Below are 12,805 nucleotides of genomic sequence, written 5' to 3' on the forward strand. Positions count from 1 at the left end.
ATGAAAACACATGCATCTTCTGAATATTAGAGATTTCATCAAAATGCATCTTTTAGAATGCATACATCAAACGCAAAACGAATTTCTTTCGCTATCGGCTGGCGTTTGAAAGCAATGTCCCTGTGAGAGCTGGTCTGAGCAAAGTAAGAAACAAGATAAGGCAACCCTTTGTTGAGAGGCTGATCAGTTCGGTTCAATTGTTAATAAGCTTTGCATCTGAAATTGCGAATCAAGTTCCCATACTACATTTGAATATGAATATATATGATTAAATATCCTTCAATATATGACCGCAACGCAAAACTACAATCAAATAAACAAAAGCTTAACACATTTCAAAAACAGTAACTTGCCATGCGCTCTCTTCTTAGCTCTTCCACCAGTCCTTCAATTTCCTCCTCAGTCATACCTTCCGTTGGGTTTTTCTCTTCCCCTTTGTACTTCTTTGCCGATGGCTGATTATTAAAGAAAACAAAATTATACAAGAAAGTCAAACATCTTGCACGTCGTAGTTTATAGCAATGTCATTTGAATAACGAACTGCGTATGCCTGCTGCTGATTTTAGATAGAATTTGCTTTGTTACATGAATGCTGAGCCTGTTAAGTGTTTTTGATTTCTAAAACATCTAAAAGGCGTCAATAGGTAGAGATACAATCTCTGGTAAAGGTGTGCAGTGACAATACAGAAAAAGCATGAGCGATATAAAACAAAATTTCCCCTTGGTTATATGTTTTGCAAATTTAAAAAATTGATCCTTATATAACCGGATGAATCAATCCTTATGTACAGTGCTAATGTAACAGAAATAAAATAAAGTACTAATGTAACAATGAGACAAACATTTCAGAAATAAAAAAATAGATCCAAGTAAGCCTCTTGAGCAGAGAAGTTTTCAAAAAAGATGAAAATGTAGAAGCACAGAGTACTATAAAAATCGATGTTTCAGTTATTTCGTGCAATTTTGCAAATGTTTAATAGTTTTAAAGACAAGATTAGATTATTTAGTGATCAGTTGAAGCGCAAAAAAGCATTGTACATTGGAATTTAAGTGTCCCTCTTCGGTTCTTCTAATAACAGAAATGTTCAAATTTTGGTTCAGTTTCTCTAGTATGATAAATGGCATACTTTTGTAAAATCCCAAACTTCTAGCTTTGTCCTTTCAAATTTTGAATTTCTTGTGTCATATCATAAGATTTACTTGTAACTTTGAATTTTCAGCTATACCCTTCCAAAATTTGATTTCCCCATATCAAAAGACTTTATTAAAATCTAAAAGCATTAAGCTATACCTCCTCTAAACCTTGATTCATCATCTTCTGTCTTCTGGCGAGAATTGAGGACCTCAGTTCGTCAACCTCTTGAAAAAGCTCCTAAGAACACAATAATGCAAAGAAAAAAAATAAAACACCCCATCAGGTAGAGATAAACCGATAACAGTGGAGAATGTAATATATTTTTCAAGTAATAGATAAAGTACTTCATGATAGTTTCTTTAATTCAATAGAATATCGTAGTACAAACAAGGTTTACTTGATAGAAGTAAACAGACTAAACAATATATAGGACAGACTAATAAAGGACATAAGAAAAAAAGCTGGTTTTGGATTTTTATGCCATTGCAACCTTTTAGGGAAAATACTATAAAACTGCATACTGGCAATAGGCAGCTGCATACTGGTAATAGGCAGTGACTGGTTCAGTGATAGAGAGCATTAAGCAAGATATATCAGCAGGTTTGAAGCACAAAGCACACTCATTACGCAGATTATGACTGACCGTATGCTATTAAAAAGAAACCTGCCATTGAACGCAACTAAAAATAAGTTGCTTACAAATAACTAAACTGTATTGTGCATTTAAGGGAAATTTGAAGCTTCACTTTTTGCAGATTATACTTTAATACTGTCATTTACAATGAAACTGAAAGGCATGGTGCTATTGCTTGCACTCGGGTTCGGGTTGCACAATGAGATATAAGAATAAAGCTTCTTTACTAGTTTCAAGAGGAGATTTTTTACCGAGAATCTCCTCTATTTGCGAGAGGAAACTTTTTGACCCAAGCAATGTCACGAGAGTGCCTTGTCTTCATAAGGTATAAATAAGCACGTATAATTATCAAAACAAGTTAAATTAATGACAAAAAATAATTATTGCCATATTCAAAAATAAAACATACCTCATTTGAGTCGATCCCTGCTTCTTTTAATCGTTCCTAGTCACAAAACAAAACGGTAGAATCTTATAAAATGACACGAGATGTGAAATAAAGAATAGAAAAGAATAGAATAAGAGATTTTGACATTTACTATAAGCAATGGCGAAATCAGCGGTATTAGCGACACAAACGAAAAAAAGTTCTGCTGATTCCTTGCTCTCTTTTACAAAACTTTAAAAAGTGGATTTTATACCTGTCTACCAAAAGGAGTTTTAGCTGTCTAAAAATGGAAAGCACAAAGAATATCATAACATCATTAACGGAGACCTCAGACATGAAAATAACTTGCTTAGCTGGCATACCGGAGCGATAATCAGTCTGAGCTGCCAGATATACACCATTAATCTGTTTTTTTTCGCTTTAAAGCACTATTGCCAATGATCACACTTCCAAAACCTTTCTATGAGCACCGCATACTAGATATAGCCTGTTTAAGGCAGATGAATATATCCTTGTTCATGTTGACCTTCATCGAGTATGTCAGGCGTATGGCCGCCATTTTTTTGAACTCTGACAATCATGCTGATCAAATTTAGTTAGGTGCACCAAACTTTACCAGTCAGATTCTCATTCGCTTTCGCGTAATTCATTCGCGATTCTCATTCGCTTGTCCAGTAAAAGATTTTTAACTGTTCGTAAGAAATAGCACAGACAATTGAATAGCCTGATAACCAGCCTTTCCTTTAACATAATTGGCTGGTTAGCGGGCAGACAATTAAATAAAATGAATAGAATAACTTCCGTGCAGAAAATGCCACTAAAGGCCTTTGAAGCCAACTTACAGCAAAGAGGTTTTGGTTGATTTTCTGAAGAGGTAATAGCTGACGCAGTACATTGAACCTCGCTTCGTCTTGTGCAAGCTGGAAAGAAGTATACAATAATGACAGCGCTAGTAATCATCACCATCACCATCATCATCATCATCATCATCATCATCATTATCATCATCATCATCATCATCATCATCATCATCATCATCATCATCATCATCATCATCATCATCATCATCATCATCATCATCATCATCATCATCATCATCATCACCATCATCATCATCATCATCATAATCATCAATCATCATCATCATCATCATCATCATCATCATCATCATCATCATCATCATCATCATCATCATCATCATCATCACCATCATCATCATCATCATCATCATCATCATCATTATCATCAACATCATCATCATCATCATCATCAACATCATCATCAACATCATCATCATCATCATCATCATCATCATTATCATCATCATCATCATCATCAATTTATTTTCTTTTGGTAATTTCATAGTTCTTGAAAAAACCAATTTACACCAACTATTTACAATAAACCAAAACAAATATATCAACCACCAATAAAAGGAATACGAACGTCTATTTAAAACACAGTTTAAAGAATACGAGTGGCAATTACAGCACAGATTAAATAATGCCTAAATCAAGGTTCCCCAAGAAAAAGACACGCTACAACTATTATTATCCTTTGCTAGATTTACGTTTTATCATAAATAAACTTCTCGGTTAAAGTGGTAGCTAAGAAATAATTCTTTTAAACTTGATGTAGAATGGAGAACAAGGTACTCGTGATTTATCATATTCTGCTTTTGGAACCAAAAGCTGGCATTTGATTTGCAAATGAATGGGTCTACCAGCGTTTTTAGCTAATATTTGGATTATTTCAACCAAAATATTTAACGCGTCTTCGGGAAAACATTGCAAGAAATTTTAATTTCAACCTTGTCGTGTTATTTTTCAATACAGGCTCTCCCTAAAATACACTTAGAGATCACTGCGAGGAAAGACAGTCTGGCTGAACATATAACTGTTACCATGGGATCACAAAAAACACAGCTGTTTCTATAGTGAAAACAAATTCTAAATCTTGGAATATCCGGACCTCAAAATTCAATGCTGTCTGTTTGCATATGTTATTGGGGCAAGTATCGAAATTGAATTGATTAGAGCCTTGTTCAAGCTCGAAAAATAGCTTATTTTGATAAAATTGCTCATTGGCTACCAGGAGCGGATAACTGTTTAAAAGTTCTGTGAAATATTTGAATAAGATTTAGTATAAACTGATGTAGATAAATACGGGAGGTTCTTATAGAGTTCTAAAGTGTGACGTCACTAAAAACCTATTTTTAAAATTTTGAATTTTAACCACATAACATAAAAGATCACCATGAAATACTTTCAAATATTCGAAATTAGTCAAATATGTCCAAAATCAGTTAAGATATTGCCAATGAAAGATTTGAAGTTTGCTAATGAATCTCTGTTACTTTCGCTCTCTTCATAAAGTAATGAACAGAGACCAAAAGGCAGAGGTTTGATTTGCAAAGAACCAATACACATGTAGCCATATCTCAGCCAACTCGTAACACATTAGAGGTATTTCATGATGCTCATATACTAACGTTTTCATATAATAACGAAATTCTAATTTAAAAAGCTTGGAAAAATGACCAGGCGGAGCCTTGGGTTTTGTTATACAATAGGATTCTTGCTGAAACATGGAGTATCCAGCTCGAAAGACCACAAGTTCTTAGACCTTTATAACACCGGTAGCCTTGGCTTTCAGCATCATTCTTAAGCCGGCTCGTAGTAAGATACTGTACAAATAGTTAAAAAATACCTTTTCCTCGCGTTTTCTTGCATTCAGCTCCTGCAAACGCCGACCTTGCTTTATTCGCTTTTCCCTTTCCTTTTCAGGGTCCTTCGGAACAATAGGTTCTGGCTTCGCGTAGGGTAATTGTATAGTCCTTCTATTATCTTTTGCAAAATCTTCATCTTTCCATTTTGTTAACTCTTCATCATAATGAGGAGCTACATAAGTGTACTTCTTTATAAGCTCCTGGACATGAGGATATAAAATATATAATGATGGCAAAATAACATAGTTTTCACAAAAGAATTTCCAAATTCTTTTCTGCTGAACAATATTTAAACAAAATATCGTCTTCAGTATTCAAAAATGAAATGTTTGTTATTAAAATTGCCAAAAGAGCGAAAAAATAACGAGAATAAGTATTTTGGTTTACTTGAGATAGAAAGGAGTGTTTGAATAAGGGACCAAGAGAGAAAATATTTCGCAGAGATGGTGGAAGGATATGACCTTGATTCTCACAATCTTGTCCGTTAATTCCCTCTTTCAAAACAGGCGTAATGATAAGAAGAAGTTTGGGTTTTAATTAACAGCGGCAAGAAAAACACGTGTAATTTTCACATGAGGCACAGTTATAAGACATCATCAATATTAATGGCAGTTTTCAATAAAATGTTTTTTGTGCGAAAACATAACAAATACAATGTTTGCACAAATTTCTAAACTGCAAATTGTAATAACCCAACTGCTCGATTCACGACCGGATTTTCCATGCAACGTTGCTCGAGAGAATTAGCCGGGGAAAGAACTGTTGGAAAAGCGCGATATTTTTTCTTGATATATCGTTCTGCTTTGTCCGAATATTAGTGTACTGAAAAGCGTTCCCACGAAGGGTAGCTCTTGCACAAAATAAGAAGACAATCAAAGAGATTACCTGAGCCCTGGAAATGCTGACAGCTGCAGACAGCCCTGGATGTTTCAGTTGCATTAATCTTTGCATGAAAATATTTCCGTTCATACCTCCAACATTAATTCTAATTAAAAAGAAGAATTTGGTCATCTAAACATACAATACAAAAACGAAAGTTTAAGAACCTTGGTAGCAATATGACGGACCTACTTAAAGCCGGGATAATTGTAGTTAGCAGCTGATCCATGTATCTTAAATACCTTATAAATTAGTTAGATATTCGATCAAATAGAATAAAACTAAATCAAAATTAGAAAGTTGCTTTCTGGTGGAGGGGGTGGGTCGTTGCCAAAAGCAATAAAACTGGCTGCAAATTTGTGAAGCAGTTTTAACTGGCTGGCATTACATATGTCCATCCTGTGTTACTTCTTAAAAATCCTCTTTTGTTTTTGACATAGATAACATTAAATTTGAAAGACAACTTTAAGCTAAATATAAAAATCTGATTCTTTATCATTCCAAACAAGTTCTTAAGCTATAGCAAGTATTAAATGTTAAAATAGATTAAATTGAATAGAAAACAAATTAATGAATTGAGTAAAGGAGTAGAAGCCATTGAACTCAAAAGAAGAACGGATAGAGCTTCTACTGTCACAGTGTTGATTTTAGTCCCTACTGTTAAGGCTGGGACCACGTTGGGCTGGGATTACGTTGCTTTATCCAAATGTTTGAGTTCAGCCTGTTTTGCTTGCATTTATAGAAATAGTTGATAACATTCAAAGAACCCGGCCATTACTCTATAATCATAAAGTTAGCGTACTATATGTGGTTGAGTTGTTTAAGAAAGCTGACTTCCATCTTGGAAATGATGAAACTGATGCAAAGGCCTATCCCGCGTGTCTTTAGACAACACGACAAATAAGACAGTTGCACTACGCTTACTTTTCTAGGGTATGTAAGCTTTAATAACCATTTTAATTGAACGCTACATAGAAATCAGATGCAAAAATGATAGAGATATACCTTCTACAGTTTTGTATACTGGCACGCCCATTGAAGATCGGAATAACATGAGAAGCGGAAAATCCCGACGATATCACCAATGCGGTATCAGTATCTTTCATGTTATAATTGAAGCTGAATAAACTGTCCACTCCATAAACAACTTGAGGAATTCCGTAGCACTCGAAGAGGAGTTCCGACATTCCTAAACATTCAAAGGTAGAAAATTTCAAAAAAATTTGGAAATTTCACAAGCATATCCGTAGCAGCATCAAGGTGGGGACTTGGGGGTTGTGATTACCCTGTCAATACTATAAAAAGTGCTCAGTCCAATTTTTACTGAATTGATAAAATTGAAACAGGTAGAGGTAGGCCATAGTTTTTGAGAATACGAATATAAGATGAGCGTGGCACAAAAAACATGATAAAGGCGGATATTTCTGCAATATCAAACGGGCATTATCCTACCTAAAATATTTGTCGAAGACTACACCCATTAAAATTCAACCCTCCTAAAGTATAAGTCTATTAAAGATATATTGACACAAATAAACTTATTTCTATAACAAACTTGAAAATGATAATGTGTTGATTTGGTTTTATGATAATTCGTAGCAGTGGTAATAATGTTTAAAATCCAAAGCAGGAATTGATTCTTAATTCAAGGTTCTAAAGATACCCATTACAAACCTTAAACATTTTAAAAGAATGACTGAAATGGTGCTTGACAGTAGTTATAATGACTCGTTTAAAAAACGTTACCTTGCCGGAAAGAGTTAGGAATGCATAATGCCTCCATCATCACAACAGGGTGATCTACATAGCCCTCTGTATCTATCCCAAGATGGGAAAATGTGTAATCAAGTATTTGCTCCTAAAAATAAGATTATAAATTTTAATTAGGTTGAAAGTTCATTCTTAAATTCATTGGAGCTTTACTTAAAGTAAATACCTACAGCAACCCATTGCCACTTCTATCCACTGTACTGCAATTAGGAGATACGACTAAATCTTTCTTGAAGCTTAAATACCTAAAAATGGCATAAGGGGACACATAACATACTATCGTCCAACACTCCGCAGACTTTAAACGTCGGATAGTGACCAAACGATAAGCAGAAATTTCAATCAAGCTGAGGATAAAATGGAACGCGAGAGGAAGACAGACCTGTTTGATTGGTTCCTTATTTTTTTTAAATCAGCGGCCGCTAACCGCTCACCTAGTTAAAGTGCCCAAGAGAGAAAACGAACTCTTTCTGTCTATACAAGTCAGATTCTTTTTTCAAGGTACATAGATTCCAAACCACTTAACCAAACAACAACCTTGCTTAGCCAATGATTTTAAAAATCCTCCTAGCTCTCAAATTCTAGTATCAATTCATCTAGCCTTATACAAGAGGCCCTATACATGACAATATTTCATATTTCATGATGATACCTTACAATTATTTCATATTTCAAAATTACAAAGCAAATTATTTCGAAATTGTCGAATGTTCTATTCTGCTTTCAGGTGTCACGGAAAGTTGGACCGACTCACATACAAAATGGACCATGTCTTCAAAACCAATCTTTGCAGGTAAAAATATTGAAAATGCATAAAGAATTTGTTCGGAAAAAGCAAAAGGGCCCCGTACTTTGATAAAAATAGGGAATTCATTCTCTTTGGTGATCACATGGTACTTTTGTGCGGAATCTAAGGACACCGGATGAAATATTTATCTTTGTTTTGTTCAACCTATTCTTTCGAAACATATATGTACCAAAACTAATATTCCAAGTCTCGGAGGGTACAACCAGAAGGGGCCCACAGACATGCCCTGGAGACACACTTTGCTAGAAGAACTTGTGAATTTTGAATTTCGGGACATCTTCTTTGGCTCTGCTGACCGCCTAGAGCCCTAATGACCAGAAAACTCATTTGTTTAATCGATTCTTCATACTATAGTCATACTGTTACTTCCAGTCACTTGCAGTCTTAGGTGCGTTAAATAGCAAGAAATAATGCTAAAATAAAGTTAATGCGAAGCTAAAACTAAGTGAAATCAACTCTTACGATGTTCTCAAGAAGAAATCAAAATGAATACTACAGATTGACTGGGAATTTTGCATAACTACTAGCAACCAGCCTAACCGAAATTTTGAAGGTTTAAATCAGAAGAGTAAAGGCCACTGATCATAATAAGCCTTAGGAATATTCTGGCAGATAACGGGAAGTCACGTTCACGTTACAAGCTCTTTATGATGGTATAATTAGATTTGAAAAATTCGAAAGTCGAAATTTTTCTGACCGTGCATTTTTCATGCTTCCAGAAACGCGACTTCCAGTCAATTACCAGAATGTTTCCAAGGCTTAAAATGATCAGCGGCCTTTAATTTTATGATTTAAACTTTCACCGAGTTTGAAAAAACAGTTGGAGTGGGCCAAATTCTCTTTACGGTTGCGTGTTCGTGGCTTTTGATAATAATTCCTTATAGTTTGCTCTAATATAGTTATTTCGTTTTGTGTCAAAAAACGTAACTTTTAATCACTTTTAGCATTGTTTATTGGCACCATACTGAATTCGAAGATATGGCCAGAAACAACATTTTCCAGATAAAAATAACTTTGCGGAAAACATGTTAGCCCCAGGTAAAAAAATTGAAGAATGAACTATATCCTTTTTAATATTACTATCAGCAAATCAATATTGCGTTTCACAAAACTATGGTTTAGTGGTCTTAGAAAGAATTCATAGCATGCATATGTGGAACAATCAATGGAGATGAAAAAATTTTATGACGTTATTTGATGTTGGTATTTTTCCTAAACGTGAAGTATGAAAAGCGTTTTAAACCCTTAAAAAGGTTGAAATATTTCAAAGAAAAACCCAAGCGTATATGGTATCTTCACAGCTCTACAGATCAAAAGTCACTTGAGTCAATGCTGTTATCAAAGAGATAATTCTCACACAACATTTAAAAAGGTATTCAGTTATTTTGTTATTTCATACTGGGAACCAAAGTTATTTCATATTTCATATTTTCATTCCAAAAATCTCAATTATTTCTTATTTCGAATACCAGTTATAGGGCCTCATACAAATTTATCGTCAAAGATTTGATGGAAGAATTTACCTGGGCCTCGAAATGTGTTACAACATCTCTGTCAAACTGGGTTCTGAGATTCCATTTCATAGACTCTAAATTTCTTATATCGTTGCCAATAAGCGAACCATTAAAATCACCTTCCTGCAAAAAATCATCCAAACAATGGATTTGAAAGAAGGAGAGATTAACGAATGCAGACATGCAAAATGTAGGGTTTTACTGAAAGCTGGGACCAGGGACATGAATGCTAGCTTGCAAAAAAGATTGGGCAGTGATCCCCTTTTTTACTAAAGACATCTTACACAGGTGTTATTACAGTTGCCTAGAAACATGCCAGGTAACAACAATACAAAATAAAAAGTGTTACTCCTACCCCTATTCAAATTTAGAGACATACATTTTAATAGCTTTGGACGGAGGGAGTAAGCATTGGGATTGTAGCATTTTAATGGCACGTGGTAGCAAAAGTTGAACAACAGAACAAAAGTCGGGAAACAGTGATCAAATCGCTTATCTAGTATGTTTTCGACTGGAAACATCTGAAACTAAGGAAACAATTCTACAACCAAATCCTTCGAGGCCTCATTGTTGTTGACGCTTTCTAACGATTTCAGTACTTTAAGGTTAAGATCTGTTTCAAACAGAAACAATTTTGTACATTCTAACAATAACCACAACTCTAGCTTCTGAAATAACCGATATTTCTAAAAAAGATTTATTGAATAGTGTTTATGGTAGAAACTGAAATATGAATGAAAATTTCTACCTACCTTCTTAACTCTTGCCTTTGCTATTAGATTTCGGAAAATTAGTTTTGGCCTTTTGTTACAAGCCCACCCAACTTTACAGGTGTAGCTACCTGCAAATAAATTGAAAATGAAACTCAACGATTGTTCACGTTAAACCAAAGGATGGTTTGAGCAATTTCGTCAATCTTAAAATGCAAAACTTAACATCCATAATAAGAATATTGAATAGGTTCAGCAGATGTTTAGAGCTTAACTGTACAGCATTTGTAGACTGGAAACAAGGAGAGAGGCGATCTTGAATTGATTTCCGTGATGTTGTTACTGTGAAATGGTAATGTTTTCGCCGTGAGATTTAAAAACTATATTCTATTTCGTTGCTTTGGGCAAAATGAATTCCAGCGTATGTACTGACCGGTAAAAGTAGGCGAAGAAAACGATTCCTTGCCATTTTTAGATGTTTTGGTCGAAAAGTCTAACACTGGATTTCTTACCAGTGTATATCGCAAGCCTACTTTTACCGGTCAGTACATACGCTGATATTCTATTTCATTAACGTTAGCGTCTCTTTAGACATTGCAACTATAAAAAATATCCGGCAACCACAGAAAAGGTGTCCAACAGCATTGATTAAAAAAACCTTGAAATGGACCAATGATATCCATTGATGAAAGGTGGACATCGAACCAAGGATTCTACGAGATGTCAGAATGTCTACGTGGTACGCATTACAGATAGGACAGTGTTTACAACAAAATGAGATACATTGAGGGTTATTTTCTGCTTATAAGGCGTTGGTTTCCATTTCCATTTGTACTTTTCGTTGGCTTCAATTTGCACAGCCGCTTCACATGACAATGCGAAAGAATGGACCGAGTTAATAATCCATCGTAACTGTCACTGCTAGAACACTCCATTTGCCATCAGTATAGGAAAAGGAATACTTGTGAGAAATGCTAGATTGGTATCTGCATGTGGTAATGACTAAAACTGAGACCATTCTAATACACATATTTTTCCAAGTCAGAGTTGTATTATCATTTAATATTTTAGAATAAAATGAAAGCTTGAAATTGCACTTTAAAATACCTTTAGGTATTATTAACTGATAATTAAGGTAATAATTTTAGAGTAGAAGAGCTAAATGGAATTGAAGAGCCATCATCAACATAACAATAATGGTCATTTATAATTTCTACTCTGCAAACATTCACACTAAACATATTTTTAAACAAAACAAGCTAAGGTCTAGTATACTGTTTCTTGTAATTGTTCTTGATTTTGAAACTTCATGCTTCTTTTTGTTTTTTGTTTACCAAAAGTTGCTAAAGATCTACTTTTTAGATTCACACAACCATAACAGAAAAAAATGAAATAGAACACATGCTCAGTCATAAAAGTTCCTCTTTCTATTATCCATGCCGATTTAACAAGAAATAGTAGTAGCCAAATCAACCCATCCTTAAAAGAGGGATATTCAAACAGTTTCTTGGGGTTTAGGGTGATCATCACTATGGTTTCTTAATTTCATAGTCAACCTATTGATTCAGATTGATTCAGATGGTTTCTTGAAAAATGCTTGTACTTACCCTGGTTACCAGAGCCACAAAATTTCAAGTGCAGAAATGGAAAACCAAGTGGAGAAGCAAAGGATACTTCTTAAAAAAAGCTCCTCCACTTCTACTGTCCTATCTTCCTCTTCTGCGCTCAAATTTATATGCCTTTGGTACCAAGGGTAGCTAGTATTCAACTTGCCAAGGGCCTGTTTATATGAGCAAATTTATATTAACCTTCAGCCAATATGCTGGCAGATAAGATGAAATCATCGCATATTATTATGTTAAATCTACCCCACCTGCCAGCTGATGGCTTCTTTGTTATCCCACCTCTCAACTGTCCTTTTAAACGCAATAAGTCATATCTTTGTTTTGGAATGCTAATGCATGCTCATAGGTTACAACTATATTCAATTCAATTTCATTGACAAGTATACCTAAATACATTAGAATACAGAATAAAAATAATTAACATAACATTACAACATAGAACTTAAACATAGAACATTACAAGACATTATGTATTTAAATATATTTGTCTAAGGAGGAGCTCTCTAGTAGATGAACTAATCGAGAGAAGGCCCCCCCCCATCTAAAACTAAAAAGGTGAAATAATTATCCTACCTTCTAGCCAGTTTTGTGTTTATATGAGAGAATATTACCCC

The 12,805-nt window shown here is 34.6% G+C and overlaps 1 protein-coding gene across 3 annotated transcripts in view; it reads right to left on the reverse strand.

The window, feature by feature from the left end:
- LOC135693507 (actin-related protein 5) overlaps positions 1-12,805 on the reverse strand; it is a 39,237-nt gene that overhangs the window by 6,195 nt on the left and 20,237 nt on the right. For all 3 annotated transcript variants that reach the window (XM_065212019.2, XM_065212020.2, XM_065212018.2), the window contains 10 exons: positions 10,609-10,697; positions 9,866-9,979; positions 7,511-7,622; positions 6,770-6,953; positions 5,771-5,870; positions 4,867-5,085; positions 3,000-3,077; positions 2,179-2,214; positions 1,292-1,372; positions 354-455 (listed from right to left, as the gene is read on the reverse strand). In XM_065212019.2, the coding sequence (XP_065068091.2) occupies positions 354-455; positions 1,292-1,372; positions 2,179-2,214; positions 3,000-3,077; positions 4,867-5,085; positions 5,771-5,870; positions 6,770-6,953; positions 7,511-7,622; positions 9,866-9,979; positions 10,609-10,697 (1,115 nt within the window). The remainder of the gene's footprint in view (positions 1-353; positions 456-1,291; positions 1,373-2,178; positions 2,215-2,999; positions 3,078-4,866; positions 5,086-5,770; positions 5,871-6,769; positions 6,954-7,510; positions 7,623-9,865; positions 9,980-10,608; positions 10,698-12,805) is intronic.

This window comes from Rhopilema esculentum, chromosome 11 (assembly GCF_057945365.1).
Source record: "Rhopilema esculentum isolate cy_ngs chromosome 11, ASM5794536v1, whole genome shotgun sequence".
In the NCBI taxonomy this organism is placed as follows: Eukaryota; Metazoa; Cnidaria; class Scyphozoa; order Rhizostomeae; family Rhizostomatidae; genus Rhopilema; species Rhopilema esculentum.